Source organism: Esox lucius, chromosome 5 (genome assembly GCF_011004845.1).
Source record: "Esox lucius isolate fEsoLuc1 chromosome 5, fEsoLuc1.pri, whole genome shotgun sequence".
Taxonomy (NCBI): domain Eukaryota; kingdom Metazoa; phylum Chordata; class Actinopteri; order Esociformes; family Esocidae; genus Esox; species Esox lucius.
The window spans coordinates 26,429,180-26,456,986 of NC_047573.1; the positions used below are offsets into that span (position 1 = coordinate 26,429,180).

Sequence of the window (27,807 nt, forward strand, 5' to 3'; positions counted from 1 at the left end):
GTTATCCTGGAAGAACACCTGCTCCCTTCTGCTCTGACAATGTTCCCCAACTCTGAGAATAGTTTTTTCCAGCAGGACAATGCTCCATGCCACACAGCCAGGTCAATCAAGGTGTGGATGGAGGACCACCAGATCAAGACCCTGCCATGGCCAGCCCAATCTTCAGACCTGAACATCATTGAAAACTTCTGGAATTTGATCAAGGGGAATATGTATGGACACAAGCCATCAAACAAAGCTGAGCTACTTGAATTTCTGTGCCAGGAGTGCCATAAACAGCAATGTGACAGACTGGTGGAGAGCATGCCAAGACTCATGAAAGCTATGATTAAACATCAGGGTTATTCCACCAAATATTGATTTCTGACCTCTTCCTAAGTTAAAACGTTAGTATTTTGTTGTTGAAAAATTAAAATGAAATTTTCTTAGCATTCTTTGAGGTCTGAAAACAATGCATATTTTTTGGTTATTTTGACCAGTTGTTTTCTACAAATTAATACTCTAAATTACAATATTTTTTATTTGGAATTTGGGAGTAATGTTGTCAGTAGTTTATAGAATAAAACAAAACTGTTGAATAGCGTATGAATAGTAAAACCAGAGAAACTGAATTAACCAGTGGTCTGCCTCAACTCCCTGTCTGAGTTACATAATTTGGATGAAGGGTGTTTAACTGAGTGAAGGCGTGAACATTTCTTAACGGTCGTTTTGGTTTTTAAAGGCTAAAGCGCGTTGTTTGTTTTTATCTTCAACCTGCTGGTTAATTGCACTCAATTTGTGCCCTTGCTCTCAATTTTTCTCATTTGGAGAGGATGTGTTCTGGCACTCCACGTCCAGAGGTCCCTATTTTTGCTTTACTGCAATGAGCTCAATATCCACTCGTTTAGAAAATGATGGGGATTGGTTTTCTTTCAATGGATTGTTTTGAGAGGTGGACTACAATACCCATGTGTCTGCTTAATAAGAATGTGGTTCAAACCATTTTGACTACACAATTTTACAATGGTCTGGGTCCGACTCTAAACATGCGTAACAGCTGACGTTGAGATGTCGTTCTGGTTTTTAATACTAGTTCAACTAGGAAGTCCACTCTGGAATTCTTACACGCTGAAAGGAATGCACTCTTCTGACCAACTGAGCACTCGGGTGCCCAATCAGTTAATAGCGCGAAGAGGCAAAGCAACCGTATTTGATTACTAACTCCTCGAACCCAGACGTTACTGACCAATTGTGCAGGATCCATGGTGTTATCTGTGAGCGGGATTCAAACCTTGGTCTCGTAATGACTATTGCTTCACCATTTTCTTTGTAAAGTGGCATACCAGATTCAGTTAGTCAAAGGACGGATGATTAGTTGACTCTAGTGGTCTGTCCCATTTCAGAAACAAGATGCTGTTCAATGCTGCCCTGTCTATGCTGGGATATTCACCTCATACCTTCCAAGGTCAGGAGCCCGCAGGTTTTCTGTTCCACATCATCAATTACACTGATCTGGTGTCCCAGGTTTAAATACATCCCTGATTATAGTGTTGCAGTTAAAGAATGGAGCGGAACTGGGCTTGAGCTCTGGAGTTGAATACCCATGATCTAGGCTAGCCTCCCCGCACCGCATGAGGGGCAGGCAACCTCCGATATGCTGTATACAGTACAGGCTTTTAAAAGGAATGTGCAGATTTGTCTTTTAAATTCTATGTCATTATTTTTGATCATTTGGATTTGAGATATTTTTACAACTGGTAGACCTAGAATGCTGTGCACATCCATTCTCTTATGAAGTTCAGAATTAAACCTGGGCGTTTTTAATACTCCAGTTTGGGATCATCAAGCCTCAAAACTACTGAAGACCTTTGATATACAGCTCCGGAAAAAAGTAAGGGACCACTGCACCTTTTTCTTCCCTTTCCAAAAAAGTCGAAAAGGAAAGTTTTGAGTGAGGAACAGAAAAATTTAAATTAAGAGACTACTGCAAATTGAAAGCTTGTTTCCAAACTTTCCTTTTTGACTTTTTTGGAAAGTAAAGAAAAAGTTGCAGTGGTCTCTTAATTCTTTCTGGAGCTGTACATCTCTGAATACATCTCAAATGTATTCCGCCTCTTGGAACTTTTCCAGTTTTCCAGTTTAAATTAATTTACACCCGCACCATGGCGCTGTCCGCCAACATACACTTTCGTGCACTGGTCCTTCAACTACGCTCACACACTTTCCCCAGTAAAATAATCCCTAAAGAAATTGCTCGTTTCTTATTGTATTGTGGTGCTTAGCTTCATTGTTAGCTCCGAAAATCTGCATATTAAGTTTGCCAATAGAATTAGACAGCTTCCACTTGAATGCTCTAAAAGTACAAGCTCAAGGAGGGAGGGAGCAACAAGTCCCACGTGTCTTTTCTACAGGATTCGACGCCCCTCACTGGCAATCGCTCCAGTCCTTTGCTTCCAGCATCCTTGAGCCATCGGAGCACTGACCCGCGCAGCCTCACCTCCAATAGGGAGTGAATAGATGTAGCCTAGACTCCTCCCGCTTTGCGAGTCGTGATTAAAATTTTCTTTTTTTTATTGTCAGAGGCTGAATAACCTCGTTGGAATGTATTTAGATTTTTTCTAGGGATAACACGCTCTTCAGCGAGATGCGGGTACAGCGTCAAAGGGGTCCCCGCGGCTCACTGTAATCATCACCTGCCGTCCTTACACATTGTTTTTGTTTATTCCGCTGTGCTGTTCCATGCAAATCTCGGGGACTATGTGAGCATCATGCTGGCGGTGCGATGCCTGGTGTTCGCTGCTGTGAGTGCGCGGTTTTCCGTCACAGGTAAGAGACCAAAGGGGGATGTGAAGCAGCGTTTTCTGACCGCAAACTCAAGCCTTCCCACTGTATGTAGGCCTTTAACTTTCCATTTATTATTGGCGGGTTATTCGGAGCCATCCCGAGCTATTTATGTCCCAATTTATAGATTTTAGATCTGCTGCATCAACAGTTTACTCTGTAATGCCGCGTTCGAGATGGATACGGAGCTTCGCTATAGGGCTCCGTAGCAACAGCCTACGCAGTAAATCGCGTTCATGGGAGACCGTAGACATCTACAACACCACCATTAAATATAACCTTGCCGGGGATAACCATGTGCCCATTGCTCGTGGTCACCTGGTGTCCGTGCATTGACATGTCGTCATTCACAATAATAAAAGCCATTAACATTGATCACCCCGCTACTTCCCCTTTCTGCTCTATCTCCATCCTGTAGAAGGCTGGAGCAGCGCGGTGAACGATAGAGACGGGGGAACGTCGTGGGAGTGGGATGCCGTGGAGGAGCACGGGGACAGGGGACAGGCTGTGGAGGAAATAGTTCAGCCCAAGCGGCTTCTGCAACAGATCAACTCAGAGGAAGAGCTGGTTCACCACCATCTGGACACTCGAGTGAAGAACCATACAGAGGCACCACAGGTGGCACACAGTTTTCCTTGTATATTAGTCCTTTTTCTTTACTTGAATGGCACAGGTAGACAACACTAGGAATAGCAAGCTAATTGCTATCATTCTAATGGATTTTGGTGAAGGATGATCCAGCCATATCCACCTTAGTTGCTGTTTAAATGTCACATTTATCTCAGTTTTCATTTTGTGACCTGCATCCCAATATAATATTTCCCTTCCTACACCAAAGTAGCTGACAGTAACCCCATGCTCTTCAATATGTGAGTTTCATTTACAAAACATTAAATTAGACCTGGTGCCCCACCCCTGTTAAAATACCACAATGACCTCTAATTTGGTCATCAGCATCAATCATCTAGACGTGTCATGAATAGCATTCCGTTCCCTATGCAGTTCACCAGCTAGTTTTGGAGTAGCACCTTTCATCATTAGCTCCTGCAAGGGAGAGTAATTATCTCATTAATCATTAAAACCCCATTTGGTTGAGGAAGTTGGGATGGACTAATTCTGTAATAGGAGTTCAAAGAATGCATCCGTGTGTGTGACTGTGTTGGCATTTAAATATTTCTATGTTAATCTTGTGAAAGTATTTTATTTATCAAATGCACCGAATAACATAGCGTCATTCTGAACAATAAAATTCTTGTGACATGGCACATGATATCTACGAAGTAAGCATTAAGAAATATATGAAGCAAAAATATACACTCACCTAAAGGATTATTAGGAACACCATACTAATACTGTGTTTGACCCCCTTTCGCCTTCAGAACTGCCTAAATTCTATGTGGCATTGATTCAACAAGGTGCTGAAAGCATTCTTTAGAAATGTTGGCCCATATTGATAGGATAGCATCTTGCAGTTGATGGAGATTTGTGGGATGCACATCCAGGGCACAAAGCTCCTGTTCCACCACATCCCAAAGATGCTCTATTGGGTTGAGATCTGGTGACTGTGGGGGCCATTTTAGTACAGTGAACTCATTGTCATGTTTAAGAAACCAATTTGAAATGATTCGAGCTTTGTGACATGGTGCATTATCCTGCTGGAAGTAGCCATCAGAGGATGGGTACATGGTGGTCATAAAGGGATGGACATGGTCAGAAACAATGCTCAGGTAGGCAGTGGCATTTAAACGATGCCCAATTGGCACTAAAGGGCCTAAAGTGTGCCAAGAAAACATCCCCCACACCATTACACCACCACCAGCAGCCTGCACAGTGGTAACAAGGCATGATGGATCCATGTTCTCATTCTGTTTACGCCAAATTCTGACTACCATCTGAATGTCTCAACAGAAATCGAGACTCATCAGACCAGGCAACATTCTTCCATTCTTCAACTGTCCAATTTTGGTGAGCTCATGCAAATTGTAGCCTCTTTTTCCCATTTGTAGTGGAGATGAGTGGTACCCGGTGGGGTCTTCTGCTGTTGTAGCCCATCCGCCTCAAGGTTGTGCGTGTTGTGGCTTCACAAATGCTTTGCTGCATACCTCGGTTGTAACGAGTGGTTATTTCAGTCAAAGTTGCTCTACTATCAGCTTGAATCAGTCGGCCCATTCTCCTCTGACCTCTAGCATCAACAAGGCATTTTCGCCCACAGGACTGCCGCATACTGGATGTTTTTCCCTTTTCACACCATTCTTTGTAAACCCTAGAAATGGTTGTGCGTGAAAATCCCAGTAACTGAGCAGATTGTGAAATACTCAGACCGGCCCGTCTGGCACCAACAACCATGCCACGCTCAAAATTGCTTAAATCACCTTTCTTTCCCATTCTGACATTCAGTTTGGAGTTCAGGAGATTGTCTTGACCAGGACCACACCCCTAAATGCATTGAAGCAACTGCCATGTGATTGGTTGATTAGATAATTGCATTAATGAGAAATTGAACAGGTGTTCCTAATAATCCTTTAGGTGAGTGTACATAACAATGGTAGGGATGGTGTAACAACTAGCAGCCATTCCAAAGAGTGTATAATGGGGTATATGGAAATATGAATAGAAATAGTAAGTATTATACATTTAAGTGAAATATGCCTATGAATGGTACAAACAAATTGAAATACGCTAATGTACATTCAATGTACATAGAAAGTCATCAGAGCATTTGAAATGTTCATGTGATCAATATGATCTTAGATCATTGTTGCTGGTTGAGAAGCCTTATGACCTGAGGGAAAATACTGTGAGTCTGGAAGTGTGTGCCCTGATGCTCCGGTAGGGTCTACCAGACAGTAGTTGTGTGAACAGACCACAGCCTGGGTGGCTGTAGTTTTGATGATGTTCTGTGCTTTCCTAAGGCATCATGTATGGAAGATGCTTTGCACGGAGGGGAGATGGTGGCCAATGACGCACTCCGCAGACTTCACCACCCTCTGGAGGGACTTACAATCATCAGTGGAGCAGCTGCCGTATCAGGCAGTAATGCAGCCTGAGAGGATGCTCTTAATGGTGCACCTGTAAAAGTTGGTGAGAGTGTTTGCAGTCATGCCAAACTTCTTGAGTCTCCTCAGGAAGTATAGTCGCTTTTGGGCCGTTTTCACTGTTGAGTCTGATTGCCTGGACCAGGTGAGGTCATCTTTGATGAACACACTAGGAACTTGAAGTCAGAGACTCTCTCCACTTCAGCTCCATCTATGTGTATGGGGGCACGACCCCCCCTGCTGCTTCCTGAAGTTCACGATCATCTCCTTAGTCTAGCAGACAAAAAGAGAGAGCTTGTTGTCCTGGCGTCATGTAGCCAAGTCCCTACCTGCTCTCTGTTAGCGGTCTCATCAATGTTGGATATGAGACTCAGGATGGGGGTGTCATCTGCAAACCTAAGGATGACATTGGAGCTGTGTGTGGCCACGCAGTCGTGTGTGAACAGGGAGTACAGGAGGGGACTGAGTACACAACCCTGTGGGGCTCCGATCCTCAGGGTCAATGCAGAGGAGGTGAGGTTGCCCATTCTCACCACCTGGGGTCTACTCGTCAGGAAGTTCAGGATCCAATTGCAGGATCCAAAGGGAGGTGTTAAATCCCAGGATCCTGAGCTTAGGAACGAGCTTAGCGTGCACAATAGTGTGGAATTCTAAGCTGTAGTCCATGAACTGCATCCTCATGTATGTGTTACCTTCTTCCAGGTGGGAGAGGGCGGTGTGTGCCGTCAGGGCGATGCCATCGTCCGTAGATCTATTGGGGCGGTATATGAATTGAAAGGGGTCCAAGGTGTCATGAAGGATTGAGCAGATGTGAGTTCTGACCAACCGCTCGAAGCACTTCATGATGGTTGAGATCAGTGCTACAGGGCGGTAGTCATTCAGGCATGTGATGGAAGGTCTCTTCGGTACAGGGATGATGGCGGTCTGTTTGAAGCGAGAGTGGACTGTAGACAGAGACAGGGAGAGGTTGAATAGGGAGGTGAAAACCTCTGCTTGCTGGTCGGTGCACACCCTGAGTCCTCAGGAAGCCTTCCAGATGGAATGATGTTGGTTGCCTCAAACCATGCATAGACGTTATTGAGCTGGGCATCATTGCTGTTTCTCCCTTTATAGTCTGGGATGTATCGCAGTCCACACCACGTGTCTGGGGTCAGAGCTGTGGTAGTTAGACTCAAACGTATCTCTGTAGTCTCTTTTTGCACCTCTGATGGTCTTCCGTATCTGGATCTCCTCAAGGCCTCCAGGTCCCCGGAACTATAGGCAGAGGACCGTACTCTGAACTTAGCACAGACCTAACTATTAACCCAGGGCTTTTGGTTGGGGAAGGTCCTCACATTGACCCTCGGGACGACATCATCGATGCACTTGAAGATATATGCCGAGACAGAGTCTGTGTATTCATCAATGTCCCTATCAGCTGCAACACAGAACATCTGCCAATCTGTTGTTTCAAAGCTGTCCTGAAGAGTGGTCATAGTCTCTTCGTTCCAGGGTTGAACTGCCTGAGAAACCAGTTCTTCCTGTTTTAGTCATTGCCTGTATTTTGGGAGGAGAAGAATGGAGGTGTGATCCACCTTACCAAAGACCGGGCAGGGGAGGGGTTTTGTAGCTGTTCCTTGTCTTTGAATAACAATGGTCAAGAGTCACCACAGGTAGGAAAGTTTATGTGCTTGTGGTACTTCTGCAAAACTTTCCTCGCATTTGCCCTATTGAAGTCACCAACAACAATAAAAGCTGCCTTAGAGTCAGTGTCCTCTAGTCTATTAATTACTCCGTATAGGTCCTCCAGTATGCGTTTTATCTGCCCGCCTGCGGGGGTATGTAGACTGCTGTGATTATAGCGGAGCTGAATTCCCACGGAAGGTATAAGGGCCGTACTTTTATAGCTCCAGGTCTGGTGAGCAGTGTGTTGAAAGTACTGCAACATCCGAACCCCAGCGAGAGTCATCCTTAATGCAGACTGCTCCGCCTTTACGTTTACCTGACTCTGAAGTTCTGTTCTGCCGATGGAAAAAACAGTAATGGCTGATTCAGGCACTATAGGGTCTAGCCAGGTCGCAACAAACGCCAGCATGCAGCAGTTCGTAATGTGTCACTGTAAGTTAATCTGTGCGTGTAGTTCGTCCATTTTATTGTCCAGGGATTGAACATTTGCAAGTAGAATGCCCAGTAACGGCGGATTGCTGTATCTCGTCCGAGATCGACATAAGATACCGGCATGTCTGCCTCTCTTCTTTCTCCTCCGTCTGTGTATTGGTAAACAGATCGGCGGCAGGACAAAGGAAATCACAGCCAGCGCTCCGGTAAGTAGAGAAAAGGTCCGTATTCAGTGATGAACAAACTTCCAAAAGTGCTAGTCGATCATACTGTATGAACGACAGTGCAGCATGTACAAAAATAAAAACAATTTAAACAGTAATAAGAAAAAAACTACGTTGTGAATGCAGTGCAACCTTCCTCTACGGTACACCAAAGCATATTGTTATACATATTGTGAGCTGTGTACATTTGGCAAGATTGCACAAACATCCCTGGATCCAGACTACCAGGCTCTTATGTAGAATAACTATTAAAGTGGCTTTGGAAAGTATTCAGACCCCTTCACCTTTTTCTTATGTACATTCATATTTAGACCCTTTGCCATGACTCTCCAAAGTGAGCTCAAATGCATTCTGTGTCTTTTGATCATTGTTGAGTCTCTTGAACTTGGAGTTCACCTGTGGCAAATTAATTGGACATGATTTTAAAAGGCACATGTCTGTCGACATAAGGTCTCACACTTGCATGCCAGAGCAAAAAAAAAAGCTAAGGAAATCTCTGTGGAATAATTATAGTGAGGCATTGATCTGGGTATAAAAAATTGCAAAAGCATTGAACGTACCCAGGAGCACAGCAGGCTCCGTCATTGTGAAGTTTGGAACCTCTAACCCTTCATTCACGAATAAATGGTAAATCACTTGCCATTCCAGTAGTGACAACGGGAGGCAGCTGACATTGTTCCGCCTTTGCTGTTTTGACAAATCAGTTACTTACTTTAAGCTGGGAAAAGTAGCCTATGGCTTTCAAGGAAAAAGTGGGCCCAACATAAACTAAACAGAGTTGTAATCTCAGTTCATTAAAATGAAACTCAGTAAAAGAAAACACAGGATTTGAGCAGATTTCTTCGCTATATCCTACTAGCAATTCAAGAGAACCATGACAATCCTACAGAAACGGTTTATTAATGAAAATGGTTGCATGCCATTTGTTTTAAAAATACTGTAGCAGGTAGCTAGTATTTCGTTTTGGTTGATAGCAATAGCTAGCACTACTAAATACATACTATGTATTAACTGATCGAGGGTAACTATAGGTCTGAGACTCTGAGCGATCCTTGACCACGTCATATTGTTTCTTATATTGTCTCGATAGACCTTGAGTGTGATGTTATAGATTTCCTCCTGTTCTTGTACTAGTAAAATTATCTGTTTGTCCAACGTGTTGTTTAGGTTATAGACTATTCTGTATTATAGTGCCTCCTACAAGCTTTCCTTTTGGTTTTCTGCTGTGCTCTGATTGGCTTTGTGCGATGGAAAAGCAAAAAACAAATTGAACACTGCTCTATTTTTCCCTGTCTGCCATTCCACCATGGCCAGCGCTGCTGTCCTACTTCCGCTTTCAACAATGGCATGGCGCTTGTGTGTGAATGGGGTGTAAGACTCTTCCTAGAGTCTTACACCCCAGTGACCGGCCAAGAAAGGCCTTGGTGAGGGAGGTGACCAAGATCCCAATTGCCACACAAATAGAGCTTCAAAGTTTTTCTACAGACATTGGGAGAACCTGCCAAAAGGACTACCATCTCTGCAGCATTCCATCAAGCAGGGCTTTGTGGTAAAGTGGCTAGTGAAGCATCCCTGGAGTAAAATGAAGACTTTATGACTTCCTAATGGCACATAAAGTACTCAGACAGCATGACGGAAAAATAATTCTCTGGTCTAATGATATGAAAATGTAAATAATTAATGCCAAGCGATACATCTGGCAATAACAAGGTACCCCTAATAACCTGGCTTCTTACCATTCCTACAGTGAAGGATGGTGGTGGGAGCATCATGTTATGTGGATGCTTCTCAGCGACAGAGACTGGGAGGAAAATACAGGGTGGTCACAGAAGAAAATCTGATCCAGGGAGCACAGGACCTCAGACTGGGACAAAAATGCATTACCCTAGGCACACAGCTAAGACAATGCTGGAGTGGCGTCGGGACAAGTCTGTGAATGTCCTTGAGTGGCCCAGCCAAAGCCTGAACTAAAAGACACATCTGTTCGAGAGACCTGAAGATCACAGTTCATTGACAATCCCTATCCAATCTGACAGAGCTTGATATTTGTAAGAAAGAATGTGAGAAACTGGCCAGATTCAGTGTACAAAGTCTGTAGAAGCATGCCCAAGAAGAACCAATGCTGTCATCGCTGCCAAAGTCGATTTGAAAAGTACTGAATAAAGGGTCTCAATACAACTATACATGAGATAATTAAGTTTTAGATTTTCAATAAATTAGCACACTTTTAAAAAGAAAATACATATTGGTGTATTGTGTGTTGATGTAAGGCAAAACAAAAAATATAATGAACTATAAATGTCATGGCCAACTGGGGTATGAGGGTGATTATACTCATTACTCTTGTGTTGCTCTGTATAATAGCTAACTGAGGTGGCATGTCCTATTCATGCCCAATTCCAGAACCTTCTTCTAGAAGTTCTGAACATGAGTTTCAAAACTGACTAGTACTAAACTGATACTGACATTAAAAAGCCCCAGGCATTCTAGGTCATGGCTGTTGTTGCTACTGTTTGTAAAAGGAGATGTGTATTTGCCCAGATAAGGGGGTAGTTCAGTGTCAGCCATTTCATTTCTTGTCTGTTTTGGGCATTGATTTCTGGTACCCCTGTCGACCCACTCTTCTTACGGTGCCTATTCATCTGACCCCTCACCTTCCACCTGATACTCCCTGTAGTAGCCACCCGTGCATTCATACACTTGCTGGCCGGCTTGCCTCCTGTGCCCTGATCGCATTTCTACACCTTCATCTAGACTCTCGTTACCAGTGCTGCAAAAAAGCTACTGTCAATAACTCAAAGTCTGGGGTGATTGGTTGTTTCAGACAACCTTGCATGTCCTCCACAACTGGCTGCCCTGCTTACCTTCCTGACAAATGTTACTGTGGAAGTGTTTCTGTTTCTTTTATGTCAGAGACAGAGTTCTAAACTGAGAGATGTTTGCTCATCTGCTGTCTTTCATTGTTTTCCTTTAATTTCCAGCTTATTGCTGTTAGAAACATACATATGTTGACATTGCCAGTCACAATTTAACAGTAGACTGACTGAAATGTTAATAAAAGGAAAAAAAACCATTTGAAATGCTCCTTTCTTTCTCTCACATCAATCCACATTGGTAATTATTTTCCTAAACCATAATGGTATTGAATAATTCATGTTACCCTCATAGTAAATATTGAACATTCAGAAGCTGATATTCAGTTACATATAAAATGTTGACTCACCCGATGCAATTTTTTTTTCCAAAGCCTAGATGGGTGATTGAAACACCTAAAACATGTATCTCAAAGAGACTGAGGATGAGGATAAGCAGGGCAAAGGATAAGCAGGCAAATCACATTGGGATACGCCTTCATCATCCAGTTGCCATACGCCCACACCCCTCCAACAGCTTTGAATTATACTTAATTCTCATTTCCCTGAAGGAAAATCATTACATTCCTATACAATTGCATTGTATTTAATTGTAGGTCTTATTTGATAGCAATCTTAAAACAGTTACTTTAAGACCTGTCAGGAAGTATTTTTCTATCTTGTCATGGTCATGTAAAGCATTCAAATGATTATTATTCAACTAATAGAGCATTTAAGCACCTCGACTAACCTTGCCACTAATGGGGACTCATTGTTAATACAAAATAAAACCCTGTCCTTTTCGCTTGCTTTTCTTTTCACACCCTCTCTCTTCAATGCAATGGCCTCATTTAACAGAATATTGCGAAAACAAACATAGACACATAATGTCAACATGAATGCTCATTGGTAATCTCTCTCTGTCTTCTGTTCCATTCTCCCTTTCTTTCTCTCTCTCCATATCACTTAGCCTGTCCATCTGGCCCAGAGCAGTTTCCTCGTGGAGGCGTTTGGCAAATCCTTCATCCTCGACCTGGAGCTGAACCAGTGAGTAAACACGCTGCGAAGACAAACACAGGGTTATGTTTAATTCAGCATTCTTTTCAGGAACTATAACTTGTATTCATAAATTGAAAACTGCCCAATGCTGTCTGACGGGTCTATTTGATTTCACTTCCCAAATTTACTGAATTAATCCTAACCTTGATATAATTGAAATGGAATGCCGAAATCATTGTGACTGTTGGTAACATTTGGTGCATGGCTTCAAGTATAATCAGAGCATATTCAGTGGATTGCAAATAATTGACCAATAATAAAATTTTGCTAGATTGAATCCCAGACACAGACAATTAAAAAATATGTTGTTCTGTCTCTGATCACGGCAGGGCACTACAGAAAAAAAAGTAAAAAAATAAAGAATGTTGCATGATCTCAGATAGTTGCACATGTGTATGGATAGCCCCAGAGTATGACAGAGAGCACATCCAAACAACCATAATCACAAAGACCAAAGAGCTTTTAAAAGATGTGGCAAAAGGTTCTCTAATTGGATTTGATGAAATTTGAACTTTTAGGCTAAAATTCAAAAGCAAGGTGGTGGCCGCATCATGTTATGGGGTTGCTTTTCACAGGCAGCTACTGTGACCCGTTTCAGGATTGAAGGCAATAATGATGAAAACCTTCAGCTTTAATTCAAGGGGTATGAAACGTTTAGGAATTGCAAAAAATGTTCTATACAGTCCCGTTATTTCAGGGGCTCAAACAAATTAACACAATCATAAATAAAATGTTCATTTTTAATACTTTGTCGAGAATCCTTTGCAGGCAATGACTGCTTGAAGTCTGGAACACATGGACATCACCAAACGCTTTGCCAGGCCTTTTCTGCAGCTGTTTTCAGTTATTGTTTGTTCGTGGGTGTTTATGCCTTCTGTTTTGTCTTCAGCAAATGAAATGCATGCTTGATTGGGTGATTGACTCAGCCATTGTAGAATATTCCACTTTGCCTTTAAAAACTGCTTTCGCAGTATGTCATTGTCCATCTGTAAAGTGAAGCGCCGTCCAATCAATTTGCTGAATTTGGCTGAATCTGAGCAGACAATATATCCCTATGCACTTCAGAATTTATTTTGTCTGCTTTTGTCTTCTGTCACATCATCAATAAACACTTGTTACCCAGTTCCATTAGAAGCCAAGCATGCCCATGCCATCACATTGCCTCCACCATGGTTTACAGATGATGTGGTATACTTCGGATCACGAGCCGTTCCAAGCCTTCTCCATACTTTTTTCTTGCCATCATTCTGGTATAGGTTGTTCTTAGTTTAATCTGTCCAAACAATATTGTTGCAGAACTGGGCTGGCTTTTTTAGATGTTTTTTTTGGCAAAGTCTAATCTGGCCTTTCTTGAGGCTTGCACCTTGTGGTGAACCCTCTGTATTTGCTCTAATGAAGACTTCTATTTATGGTAGATTTGGATAATGATATGCCTACCTCCTGGAGGATGTTCTTCATTGAGAGCTCCTTTGACAACATGTTGTGGGTTCACAGCAACAGCTTCCAAATGCGAATGCTACACCTGGAATGAACTCCAGATCTTTTACCTGCTTAATTGATGAAGAAATAATGAAGGAATAGCCCACACCTGTCCATGAAACAGCTTTTGAGTCAATTGAATGTGAATACCTTCAAATTAATGCTGAGAGATTATTTAATGGTAACTTAAATATATTTTGGTGACTTGCCAAAATACCAAAACGTGTCAGTGTCCAATTATTTCCAGACCTAACTGTATTTTAAAGATACAGTTTTGGCAAATGTGGTTTATTTAGATCGGGTAGATTGGGTACAGACAGAAGGGAGGCACAGCTTGAAAGATTTTGTTGGGGATTGAACCCGTTTCCAGTGGGGAATAATACATGTAAATAGACACCCAGATGCATTATAGCTACACCACAGCCTCTGCTCCTTGAGGAGTTTAAAAACCAAGAAATGGAGTGTCCTTCAAAAAGCTCAGACCTCGATCCACTTGAGAACCTGTGTCAAGACATTTGAGTCTTTCGCCACAGAAGAAATTAGCTGTTAACACTGCATACCCAACTTAAGAGTTTGAGCAATTTTACCTAGAATAATTGGCAGAAATATCTCTAACCAGATGTGCAAAGTTACTTAAGGCTTACCCCCTGTTAGAAATCAGCGGCCACACCCCAAAAGACTTACATCTGTAATTGCTGCCAAAGTTGATTTTAATAAGAATTGACTTGGGAGGGGTGAGTACTTATACAACACACACATTTCAGTATGTTAATTATTTCTCATTTCCTTTTATTTTTCACATTAACACAATACGTTGAACCATCAAAATGTTGTGAATGTGGTGTTAGAGGTAGAGAGTAATTAGAGGTACTGTTTATACGAGGAATTCCAAATGAATCCATTTTCATTGCAGATTCTAACACAGTGTACTTCCCTGCCTTGTGACTAACACATTGTACATGTTATTCTAATGGGCTGTGCTCATGTAGCACTTTTCACTGGTTCTCAAAGCTAACATGGCATAGCAGTAACTGGCCCCATACATCCACTAGTTTTTCCACTGCCTCAATCAATCGAATGGGTTTTGTATTGTTCTTTTTACAAATGACTTTTGCTTATGCTTACTTCCTGTAATTATTATGCCTTTATTGGATACATCCTTGCTCTCCATCTCTCTATTCCCAGTCATCTCCTGTCTTCTGAGTATGTGGAGCGGCACTTCGACAAGGAAGGGAGACCGTCTGAGAATATGGTAGGGCTTGTTTTCATCTATCCGTTCAACCAACCATTCACCCATTCACTGAGGCATAGACATAAAGGTTTGCTTGTGAGTGCCTAGTTTGACCAACAAATGTGACAATATGAATTTCCGCCCTTTGTTACAGCAGGATATCCTCTGGGGTTCCTGATGTCGGACTATTTGCATGGTGTTTTCTGGGTGGCCATACACATGTATAGTCAGGCTGTAAGTCAGTGAGAGGAAATGATTGAGAGAATCAATGAGGGAGACACAAGTCTTGTACCCGGCACACCCGCAATGCCCCAGGGCCTCGCATAGGGCGGGGGGAGATTGCCCAGCACTATCTGGGGTTGCAGTGCAGCAACTCCTTGTGGTTGGTCGGATGCCTGCAAGCTCAGTTGTGGTTGTAGGCAAGTGAATATGTTCTCCAAGTGCATAGGGTGTTGGAGGGTACTTCCTGCAGTGTGTTAGGAAGCAGTATGGCTTGGCCATTTGTTCTGCAGAGGACTCTTTGGGCTGTCACAATAACTGCGCCACTGCAAAACTGACATTGTGTCACAATACCCACGGGGAATGGATACTACCTGTATACTAAATAAATGTTTTATAAAAAAAATTCAATTCATTGTTAAGAAGAATGTGTAACTCTATTTGGGCCAATGTTGTCTAATATAAGAACATTTTCAATTTAAACAAAGCTTCAACAGTTTCATCTTCTCTGGTTTCACTGCTCCAGTATATGTTTTAGGTAGTTTTATAATATAATTTGTAAAGGCCTAGCCAATTTTAAACCCAGAATGGATTTTATTACCCACATTGCAACTACAAACAATATTGGAACATACACTATATGGCCAAAAGTATGTGGTCACCCCTACTAATTATTGAGTTCAGGTGTTTCAGCCACACCCATTGCTCACAGGTGCATAAAGTCCAGCACATTGTCATGAAATTTCCATAGAGAAACATTGGCAGTACAATGGGTCGTACTGAAGAGCTCAGTGACTTTAAATATGGCACAGTCATAGGATGCCACCTTTGCCACAAGTCAGTTTGTGAAATGTCCCTACTAGAACTGCCCCAGTGAACTCTTTGTGTTATAACTGTGAAGTGAAGGCAACAACAGCCCGGCCACAAAGTGGTTGACCACACAAACTTATAGAGTGGGGCTAACGAGTGCTGCTGCGCGTAGCGCTTAAAAATTGTCTATCACCAGTTGCATCTGGAAGCAACTTCAGCACAAGAACTGTGCATCAAGAGAACCACAAAATACGTTTCCATGGACGAGCAACTGTGCGCAAGCCTCATATCAACATGCATGATGCCTAGCATCAGCTGCAGTAGTGTGGTGTACAGCATGCCACCTCTGGGCTCTGGAGCGTTGGAAACGTGTTCAAAATCTTCAAATTCATTATACGTTTATTTATTAATTTGATAAAAATACTTTTGTTATCTTACGTCATAGTGTAACAAAACATAAAAATGACTCTTGAAAATGATAATTGAAAACAGAATATTTTGCTAAACCTTCCTCCACAAGAGCACCTCAAAATCACTAGTCAGAGGTTGTAAGGCTCTGACCTTTGAGTTGGGAATTGACTGAACCCAGTGCAACACTAGAAACAGCAAACTTGAATTTATTCAGAGAGCTCTGCCAAACAACAGAAAACACATCCTTATTTACTCTTTAGTTGCATAGCCGTCTTCACACCAACCCTGCAAAGCTTTTTTTGCTTAACGACATCAGCATTTACACATTTACACAGGAAGCATCTCTCCTTGCACAAGCATTTATCTTATAAGATTATGAATTCTGTGGTTCTGTATGTGGCTGAACACTGGAATCTTTCCAATTAGGGGTGTGGATGGATTGGTTGCCAGGAGTTGCGATTAAGGGTCCTTAAGTGGGAATTGAACGTCACTAAATTGGGTGTGGAATTTCTTTTATATAAATGTAACCATATACATTCATAAAGAGTAAGGGAAGGTAGAGTGGTGTCTCAGAAGTGGAATACTTAACGGGGAGTCATTCCCTGTTTGCCAGTGAATCTTAATGCTGGGTAATTATGAGGATGTGGTTGCTATCACTGGAGACACAAACAGACACAGTGTGTGCTTATATTATCACCCACGCACAAGCAAATGAATAGCCACGCACATACAACCCGGTATAAACATTATATTACACACATTATATTACGCAGTGCAAAAGCTCTCACTCACACAGATACACATACTGACATATCTGCATGTTGACATACAACCCTGTTTCCATAAAAGTTGGGACGCTGGGTATGCAAATGAAAATAGAATGCAATGATGTGCAAATAATTTATTTAACTGAAAATAGTACAAAGACAACATATCAAATTTTGAAACTGAGAAATGTTATTGTTTTTGGAAACATACATGCCCATTTTGAATTTGATGCAAGCAACCCATTTCAAAAAGTTGGGACAGGGGTGTGTTTACCACTGTGTTGCGTCACCTCTTCTTTTAACAATACTCTGTAAGTGTTTGGGGACTGAGGAGACCAATTGCTGTAGTTTTGAAAGAGAAATGTTTTCCCATTCTTGCTTGATATATGATTTCAGCTGCTCAACAGTTCGAGGTCTCCTTTGCTATTTTTTAGTTTCATAATGTTTTCAAAGGTTTTCAATGGGTGACAGGTCTGGACTGCAGGCAGGCCAGTTTAGCACCCGGAGTCTTTTACCACTGAGCCATGCTGTTGTAACACATGCAGAATTTGGTTTGGCATTGTCTTGCTGAAATAAGCAAGGCCTTCCCTGAAAAGACGTCGTCTGGATGGCAGCATGTGTGGCTCTGAAACCTGTATACAGTGGGTATAGAAAAGAATCACCCCCCTTTAAAAGAATCAAATTTTGTTGCTTTGCAGCCTCAAATGAAAATGGACAAAAACTATTTATAGTTTTTACTATTTATAACTTATAATATCCAAGTGAAAGATATAATACCAACTTATTAAAAATAAATAAAATAAATATTACAAATTAAAAAACAGAATCACTGAGAATCATCACCCCCCTCCTAAAAATGACTTGTAAACCCAACCAGGTGTAGTTAATCACCTTCTCAATAGCACACAAAGCCAATTGACTTTCAACTGTGATCAGCTGTGGTCATTTTGATTAACTCAGCATTAAACAAGCTTTTCCTGATGCATTTCAGTCCTTGGTAGTGCAACTGAAGAAAACAATCAACTATGGGTGGCAAGGCATTGTCAAAAGATCTCCGGGATAAAGTTGTGGAAAGGCACAAGTCAGGAGATGGATAAAAACAAAATTCTAAGGCTTTATCAGTGCCTAGAAGCACAGTGAAGTCTATTATTAAGAAGTGGAAGGTATTTGGTACAACACAGACCCTCCCTGGGTCAGGATGTCGCTCCAAACTGGATGAAAGAGCCAGGAGGAAACTGGACAAAGAGGCTACCTAGAGGCCTACAGCAACTCTGAGGCAGTTGCAGGAATTCATGACAAAGAGTGGTCATTGTGTGCATGTGACAACAATATCACAAATTCTCCACAAATGTGGCTTGTATGGGAGGGTTGCAAGAAAAAAGCCACTCCTCCAGAAAGGCCACATGCAGTCACGACTGAGCTTTGCCAAAACACACCATGAAGATTCTAAGGCCACGTGGAAAAAGGTGTTATGGTCAGATGAGACTAAAATTGAATTATTTGGCCTCAACGCCAAATGATATGTCTGGCAAAAAACCAATACAGCTCACCATCCAAGTAACACCATTCTTACAGTAAAGCATGGAGGTGGTAATATCATGTTATGGGATTGTTTCTCTGCAGCAGGGACTGGATAGAAGGAAAAATGGATGGGGCAAAAAACTGTCAAATTCTTGAGGAAAATTTGCTGTTCTCTGCCAGAAAGTTGTCAATGAAAAGAAGATTTACCTTCCAACATGACAATGACCCAAAGCAGACAGCAAAACTGACCACACAGTGGTTGAAGGAGAAAAAGGTGAATGTCCTTGCATGGCCTAGTCAGAGCCCGGACTTAAACCCCATTGAGAATCTGTGGAATGACTTGAAGACAGCAGTCCACAAACGGTCACCATCAAATTTAACTGAACTTGAGCAGTTCTGCAAAGAAGCGTGGTCAAATATTGCAACGTCTAGATGTGCAAAGTTAGTAGAGACATATCTCAACAGACTAAAGGCTGTAATTAAAGCAAAAGGTGGGTCAACAAAATCCTTTTTCAACTCAGTTTTTTCAACTTTATTTGTGATTATGTTGGTGTTATCTCTTTCACTTGGATGTTATAAGTTGCACTGAGTATATACATCTGACAGAAACAAAAACTGTGCCTGTCTTCATTTCAGGCTGCAAAGCAACAAAATGTGATTATTTTAAAGGGTGGTGGTTCTTTTCTATACCCACTGTATATTGTTCAGGATTAATGGTGCCTTCACAGATGTGCAAGTCACCTATGCCATGTGCACTAATGCACCCCCATACTATCACGGATTCTGGCTTATGCACTGTGAGCTGATAACAAGTCAGATTGTACCTCTCCTCTTTAGTCTGAAGGAAGTGATTCCCATGATTCCCAAAAATAATTTCACATTTTGATTCATCAGACAACAGGACAGTTTTCCACTTCGCCTCAGTCCATCTTAAATGAGCTCTGGGCCAGAGCTCATTCCTGCAGCACATGCAAGTTCCCCCTGCTCAAGCAGGAAGAAGAAGGATGAGTACAACCCCAAGAACACCATCCCAACCGTGAAGCATGGAGGTGGAAACATCATTCTTTGGGGATGCTTTTCTGCAAAGGGGACAGGACAACTGCACCATATTGAGGGAAGGATGGATGGGGCCATGTATCCCGAGATCTTGGCCAACAACCTCCTTCCCTCAGTAAGAGCATTGAAGATGGGTAGTGGCTGGATCTTCCAGCATGACAACGACCCGAAACACACAGCCAGGGCAACTAAGGAGTGGTTCCGTAAGAAGCATCTCAAAGTCCTGGAGTGGCCTAGCCAGTCTCCAGACCTGAACCCAATAGAAAATCTTTGGAGGGGGCTGAAAGTCCATATTGCCCAGTGACTGCCCCGAAACCTGAAGGATCTGGAAGGTCTGTATGGAGGAGTGGGCCAAAATCCCTGCTGCAGTGTGCGCAAACCTGGTCAAGAACTACAGGAATCGTATGATCTCTGTAATTGCAAACAAAGGTTTCAGTACCAAATATTAAGTTCTGCTTTTCTGTTGTATCAAAATACTTAGGTCATGCAATAAAATGCAAATGAATGACTTAAAAATCATACAATGTGATTTTATGGATTTTTGTTTTAGATTTCGTCACTTACAGTTGAAGAGTACCTATGATAAAAATTTGAGACTTCTACATGCTTTGTAAGTGGGAAAACCGTCAGTGTATCAAATACTTGTTCTCCCCACTGTATATAAGGCAATATAGTTAACAATCTAGTCTGTCAATTTATGTTTAATGTCCTCTCCAATGTTGATCTTGTTTGTTCTTTTTTCCAGACTACATCTTTAACTATATGGCCTTATACATTTCAAATATGGCTTTTATTGTGATAAAGAAATCCGAGTGCAATCAGCATAATAACCTGCTGCTAAAATAACCCTAATGAAGCCTTGTTTGGCCATCACTAATCACGGCCATTCAATATTGGTTTTCAGCCTTGTCCCTTGGGTACCGAGATTTCTCCAGGATATCTGAATCTTTTAATGATATTATGTAACATAAATGATGAGATCCCCAAACTCATTGGAATTTTACATTGAGAAATGTTATTCTTAAATTGTTGCACTCTTTGAACCCCTCCCCATCTTTACTTCTGAAAGACTCATCCTCTCTGGGATGCACTTTTTATACCCAATCATTTTACTGACCTGTTGCCTAATTAGTTAATTAACCTAATTAGTTGTGAGATGTTCCTCCAGGTTTTTGCTTTAGTATTAAACAACTCTTGCAGTCTTTTGTTGCCTTTGTCCCAGCTTTTTTGAGATGTGTTGCTGGCATCATATTCAAAGTGGGCATATATTTTTCAAGAAAAAATAAGATTTCTCAGTTTCAACATTTGTCTTTGTACTATTCTCTATTGACTATAGGGTTTAAATGATTTGCTCATCATTGCATTGTGTTTTTCTCGACATTTTACACAGCGTCACAACATTTTTGGAAACTGTTTTGTATTTCACTATATACAAGCATGAGAAATAAATTCCTCTCTCACACATTAAATGTTTCTTCTTATGTTGATGAATTCAGCTTAATTGACCAAACAGTAAATAATCTTGTATGTCATATTAATATTGCGCTCCGTGATTCCATCACATTTCATTTCCCTTCTCCCTCTTTCTCTCTTTCTCTATCCCATATTAACATCAACACACCTACACCCAAGGCCTGTTAGTGTAGAACCTCACTAACATTGGGGCAGAACTGGAATTAATGGGTTCATATGAACAGATAGAAAAATGTTCCAGTGTGTGTTTGCACGTACATGCTTTCTCCAGTGCATGTGTGCGTGCATGTGTGTGTGTGTGTCAGAGGACTTGTTTGCAGAACTGAGAGGTGTCTTGTTCCTCCAGACAGGAATAACCAGCACGGCAGTGCAGAAGGTTAATGAAAGTAGAGAGATGCGATTACGCCAGACGTTTTGGAAGGTCAAACTCTAACCTTTTTTATGGTGTACCCAATGACCTTATCTGAAAACTACCCGCATCTAGATAGTGGAACCGCATGTACTCGTTTAGTTGTTATTTGGTTTTATGTGACTTGGGTTGTTTCATTTGTCTTGTCACTTCATAAACAAACAAGTGGTTCTCCAAAGTCAGCAGTGCTGAGTTGACTTTACTCAAATAGTAGCTACATTTCCTCCCTGCTGAAGGTGCAATGGCAAGCAAAGTCCAGGCACTAGAACAAGAGTGCCAGGGGTCACTTCACAAATTTGCTGTGTCCTTCCAAAGCATGTTTGTGCTCTTTGTGTGCATGTGCACTTGTGAATGTGGGTCTTGCCTCTCCTCCCTTGAAAGGACATTCAATCCTTTTCCTGCACTAACAGTCATGGCAGCCCTTGAGCCAATCTGATTTCCTCCACTCACCCTTGTAATCATGCCTGTTATTTGCTTATCTCAGCCATGAGCTAAGTGCTCCAACTGGGCTTCCTCCATTATTGGCATGAATTGCCTGGTATCTTGTCCACTAAATACATGAAAACACAGGAGTAATAAGCCGAGCTATTGTGACACTAAACTCACATTTCTGGCTGCATCCCCACAGGCCGTAACATTTAAGTTGTCGTAACAGAAGACTATATTTCCACCCAATGTTTAATCTCTCAGAAAATGAGTAGAACGTCAGCTGGGTTTTGTGTGGCTCTGTCTTCACCCCCGCCACTTGATACGCTGTCATCGTCGTATTAGGTGCTGAGTTGAAGTCCCCAATTAATGGTCCAGGTTTTTACCCCATGTGACCCATCTGGATTTCCATTTCATCTGTGCCGCTGATAACGAAGTATCGTTAAGACTCGCTTCAGGTGAGAAAGAAAGACAAGGTACAGTATTCTAGAAAAAGCCCTGGATGGGCAAAAGCATAGGGCCTGAAAGTGACCTGACATTTTGCTATCACTGTTTGTTTGTTTTCGGACCGGGTTCAGATTGCGTAAAGAGCTGAGCAGAGGAAGTAACTGTAGACTGCAGGTATTGAGAGAAAGCCTTAGTCTGTCCAGTTGGTTGGGTACCAGTTGGATTAAGGGTTGACCAAGCAGACAAATAACGCTTGAACGGCCTAGATTAGTCTGCTCCACTTCAATGCAGCTTTTCTTCTGGTGTTGTTTGCCTTGCAAGAAGACATTGGGATCAGGTAACAGTGGTGCATGACTTATTCGCATTCATTACTAACACCTGACACTGAATGACTGAGTGACCCACACACACAGACACAATTTCCAGCCACATGAAATGTATTCCCTTCTCTCTGTTGTTCATGCATCAATAGTCACTGTAGGAGTTGGTTCTCTCCTCTTAACCCTGCCACTCTCCTGGGCAAACTCCTGAGTGGTGTTGATCCCACTTCATCATTAGTGTTGGTTCCATTTTCGTCATTGGTTTGCTGATTCTATTTCATGGATTTTGCATGACTTGTGAAGGCAAAGGAAAGAAATTAACTCAAAAGGTGTTTCTGTGATGAACAGAAATGAACCAAACATGTTGTGCAATGTTTTTTTGGAAACACAGACGTTTTCAGTGCAGTCAGCTCCTTTGTTTTTATCTAATTACATGCATGCATGCATATCTTTGACATTAGTTGCTGACTTTACTACAGACAGGGTTTTGAGTGAAGCTGTGCTATTATCCACTGTGGCAATAAGAAGCTCCAACATTAAAATATTTTAGTTAAAAGAGACTAAGACTAGACTAAAACAAATAATTAACATTGGTTTTGTCAGGTTTTGACTGCTGCCCGATTGTTATAATGAGGTGCGTCAACAAAGGACTGAAGTTGGCCCACATCAGATCTACATGGGTTTCTTTTTCCTTTACACAAAGGGTCCATATCAATATATGCTATTTTATGACTAAAATAGTAAACATTCCAAATTGTGTATAATCAAATAACAAAATGCAAAATGTTGTGGTAGCCATTTTGGTTCAGGATACCACTCACTATGTTCATGTTGCCGACTCTGAATCCAGAAAAACATTACGCTTCCTCGTCCATGTTTGACAGTTGGTGTCACACACTGACGAACCATCCTTTTGCCTACTTGATGGCATAGAAAAACCCTGCGTGATGAGCTGAAGTTAATCGGTTAATCGGTTCATTAATCAGTTATTCGGTTCGTTAATCGGTTCATAAGATCTTCCAAACTTCTGTAGTCCACTGGCGGTGCTTCGTGTCCCAGTGTATTAACACAGTCTGTTACAACTCTGCTTTTATACAGACAGAGGTTTTGTAATATACAGCAACAATTGGGACACCTCTAGGAATTGTTAGTATCACCTTTCAAGGATTTAATTTACTTCCATTGCTGCAGAACAGCATTACGTTTATATAAATGTACATTATTTTTCAGTTTCGTCTATGTACATTGCTAGGGAATCCTAGTCAATTAACAAATGACAATTGTTAAAAAATATATATACAGTGGGGAGAACAAGTATTTGATACACTGCCGAATTTGCAGGTTTTCCCACTTACAAAGCATGTAGAACATGTTTTTAATGTGATACATAGAATGATACGTAATAGTGTTTGTGAAGACCATGTTTATGTCCTTTTGATATGGATGGAAAAGGCAGCAGCCAACATACATGTGGTTATTATATCTCTGGCCATGCTCGTCACTGGATTATCAGGTGTTTGAACTAACAGACTACAGTGGGGAGAACAAGTATTTGATACACTGCCGACTTTGCAGGTTTTCCCACTTACAAAGCATGTAAAAGTCTGTAATTTTTATCATAGGTAATCTTCAACTGTGAGTGACGGAATCTAAAACAAAAATCCATAAAATCACATTGTATGATTTTTAAGTAATTAATTTGCATTTTATTGCATGACATAAGTATTTGATACATCAGAAAAGCAGAACTTAATATTTGGTACAGAAACCTTTGTTTGCAATTACAGAGATCATACGATTCCTGTAGTTCTTGACCAGGTTTGCACACACTGCAGCAGGGATTTTGGCCCACTCCTCCATACAGACCTTCTCCAGATCCTTCAGGTTTCGGGGCTGTCGCTGGGCAGTACTCCTGATGAGACGAAGGAGGGTGTCCTGGGGGATCTCCTCCCAGACTTGGATCAGGGCATCAGTGAGCTCCTGGACAGTCTGTAGCACTACTTGGCGCCAGATGCACCGATGCATAACGTCCCAGAGGTTCTCAATTGGATTCAGGTCTGGGGAACAGGAGGGCCAGTCGATTGCATAAGTGCCTTAGTCATCCAGGAACAGCCTACACACTCTGGCCACATGAGGCAGGGCATTTTCCTACACCAGGAGGAACCCAGGGCCCACTGCACCAGCATATAGTCTGATGATGGGACTGATGATTTCATCCTGGTATCTAATAGCAGTCAGGGTACCGTTGGCTAGCATGTGGGTCTCTTCGACCCTCCAAGGATATGCCTCCCCAGACCATCACTGACCCACTGCCAAACCGGTCATGCTGGATGATGTTGCAGGCAGCATAACATTCACCATGGTGTCTCCAGACTCTGTCACATCTGTCACATCTGTCACATCTGTTACATCTGTTACATCTGTCACATCTGTTACATCTGTCACATCTGTTACATCTGTCACATGTGCGCCGTGTGAACCTGCTTTCACCTGCCCTCATGCCACCCTCATGGAATCTGTTTTCTGACAGCTTTTTCTGACAGCTTGGTCAGAAACATGCACACCAGTAGTAGGACAATACCTGTCCTATTGCTGGGTTGATGCCCTTCTATGGCCCTGTCCAGCTTTCCTTGTGTAAAGGCCCATCTCCTGGTATCTCTTCCATGCTTTTGAGACAACTGGGAGACACAGCAAACCATCTTGCAATGACGTATATGGATGTGCCATCGTGGAGGAGCTGGACTGCCTGTGTAACCTGAATGGGCTACAGGTACCACCTAATGCTACCAGTAATGAAAAGGACACTAGAAAAACTTGAGAAAAATCAGTCAGGAAGGATAAGGAGAGAGCAAGTGTCTGTGGCCTCCATATGCAAAACCCTTTTTGGGGGTCGTCTTGCTGTTGCCTCCCCAGTGTACCTGATGTCACTTTCATTTGCACCAAAACAGGGGACCCTGATTCACAATCGCTTATGCTTTCTAACTGGACAGATGGATATCCCTGAAGTTTAATTGACTTGGTGTTGTATTGTGGTGATTACGTGTTCCCTTAAATATTTTGCGCAGTGTGTATATAGATGTCCCCCATTATGTTTGGGCCAAACAAAGAATGTTCAAATCAAGACCAGGAAGGCCAGACAAATTAACATCATCTTACTGGAAAAGATTGTTCCAAGTCAATAGTTTTATCAAAGGGTTTATTTCATAGCTGTGAGGAGAGTCTTTTATAGTGCAGAAGTGTAGGAAGAGGTAATAATTGAGTTTAAGCTTGTTTCTGTTATTTAACCAGACATACGGTTATTCCCAGAATTTCTACAGAGTGAGACAGTACATCAAGTTTGGCTCAAACAGTAACCACAACACACAATAACTTGGTTCACAGCGGTTCAGTACCATGTCTCTTCTACTATCGAAGGTTCATAAACTCACTGTTGTTTTCACTCTTTTATAACAAAGAACTTAACACAGGTCATGAGGCACAAGGAATTCAATCACAGAACAGTATTTAAACCATATTCAATCATAGATCTGTATTAAAACAATGAAACATCCTCCAGATCAAACATATCTGAAACTGTATGTGTATTCTGCACATTGATTGCAAGTGACTTCTTTTTGATTAATTATTGTAGAATAAATGAAACTTTTATTGTTCAGCTCAGTTGTTTGGAATTAAATTACACTGCCATTGAAGGCAGTGTTATTTGCACAAGCTGCACAAGCTCACCAAAATTGGACAGTTGAAGACTGGAAGAATGTTGCCTGGTCTGATGAGTCTCGATTTCTGTTGAGACATTCAGATGGTAGAGTCAGAATTTGGCATAAACAGAATGAGAACATGGATCCATCATGCCTTGTTACCACTGTGCAGGCTGCTGGTGGTGGTGTAATGGTGTGGGGGATGTTTTCTTGGCACACTTTAGGCCCCTTAGTGCCAATTGGGCATGGTTTAAATGCCACGGCCTACCTGAGCATTGTTTCTGACCATGTCCATCCCTTTATGACCACCATGTACCCATCCTCTGATGGCTACTTCCAGCAGGATAATGCACCATGTCACAAAGCTCGAATCATTTCAAATTGGTTTCTTGAACATGACAATGAGTTCACTGTACTGAAATGCCCCCCACAGTCACCAGATCTCAACCCAATAGAGCATCTTTGGGATGTGGTGGAACGGGAGCTTTGTGCCCTGGATGTGCATCCCACAAATCTCCATCAACTGCAAGATGCTATCCTATCAATATGGGCCAACATTTCTAAATGCTTTCAGCACCTTGTTGAATCAATGCCACGTAGAAGTAAGGCAGTTCTGAAGGCGAAAGGGGGTCAAACACAGTATTAGTATGGTGTTCCTAATAATCCTTTAGGTGAGTGTATGTGTATGTATGTGTGAGTGTGTTCACTGGAAGGGTAATACAATCTAGCACTTTGGTACCCTGCAAACCACGATCTATTTTCTATGCAACTATAAAATGAAGTCTTATAACTACAGTGCTTGTTTTTGAAACATGTTGATCATTTGACCTCTATGTGGAACAGGCCACTGCTGACAAGCTGCTTAACTGTCATCCCCTCATGTGAATGGCTGTGCCTATTGTTGCAGGTTTGGGGTTTAGGAGACTAGGCCACATATATTGGCAGACTGTACAGTAGGTGGCCTACAGATTGCAGACCTAAATAAGACACAGGAAAAGAGGTTAGCGAGGTAGTGCTCCATGTCAGGTGAAACAGACATCTTTGCTATGTGGGGTCGGTGCTATTTGTATGATGTGTCAATGAGAATATGATGTGCCTTTGTAGCATTTATATTTCTGATTTGAATGTGCATTTGGTTTGTGTGCTTAAATATTTCAAGTGTGTGTGTGTCGTCACAGGGAGGAGAGCACTGTTACTACCATGGACGACTGAGAGAAGGACCTGGCTCTTGGGCAGCTATCTCGACCTGCTATGGGTTACGGTAAGTTAAAGTTGTGCTCACCTGGCTCTGTCCGTTACATCCCGTTTTCATCTGCAGACATCACCTGAGTCTATGAAGTGGGTCCAGTGGGGGTCGAGGGGATCAAGTTTGGGACAAATCCTTGATTTGAATAATGCAATTAATGTTTCACTTTTAAATATTAAAATGTAAATATGAGATTGGAATGAAAAA

General features: G+C 41.9%; 1 protein-coding gene across 3 annotated transcripts in view; it reads left to right on the forward strand.

The window, feature by feature from the left end:
* Nucleotides 1-2,391: 2,391 nt before the first annotated feature.
* Nucleotides 2,392-27,807, forward strand: part of adam11 (ADAM metallopeptidase domain 11) — a 55,207-nt gene continuing 29,791 nt past the window's right edge. For 2 of the 3 annotated variants that reach the window (XM_010904459.4, XM_020046877.2), the window contains exons 1-5: nucleotides 2,392-2,805; nucleotides 3,239-3,438; nucleotides 11,999-12,075; nucleotides 14,752-14,818; nucleotides 27,533-27,615. In XM_010904459.4, the coding sequence (XP_010902761.2) occupies nucleotides 2,748-2,805; nucleotides 3,239-3,438; nucleotides 11,999-12,075; nucleotides 14,752-14,818; nucleotides 27,533-27,615 (485 nt within the window). In that variant the 5' untranslated portion in view covers nucleotides 2,392-2,747. The remainder of the gene's footprint in view (nucleotides 2,806-3,238; nucleotides 3,439-11,998; nucleotides 12,076-14,751; nucleotides 14,819-27,532; nucleotides 27,616-27,807) is intronic. The other variant, XM_010904451.4, reaches the window with a different exon arrangement.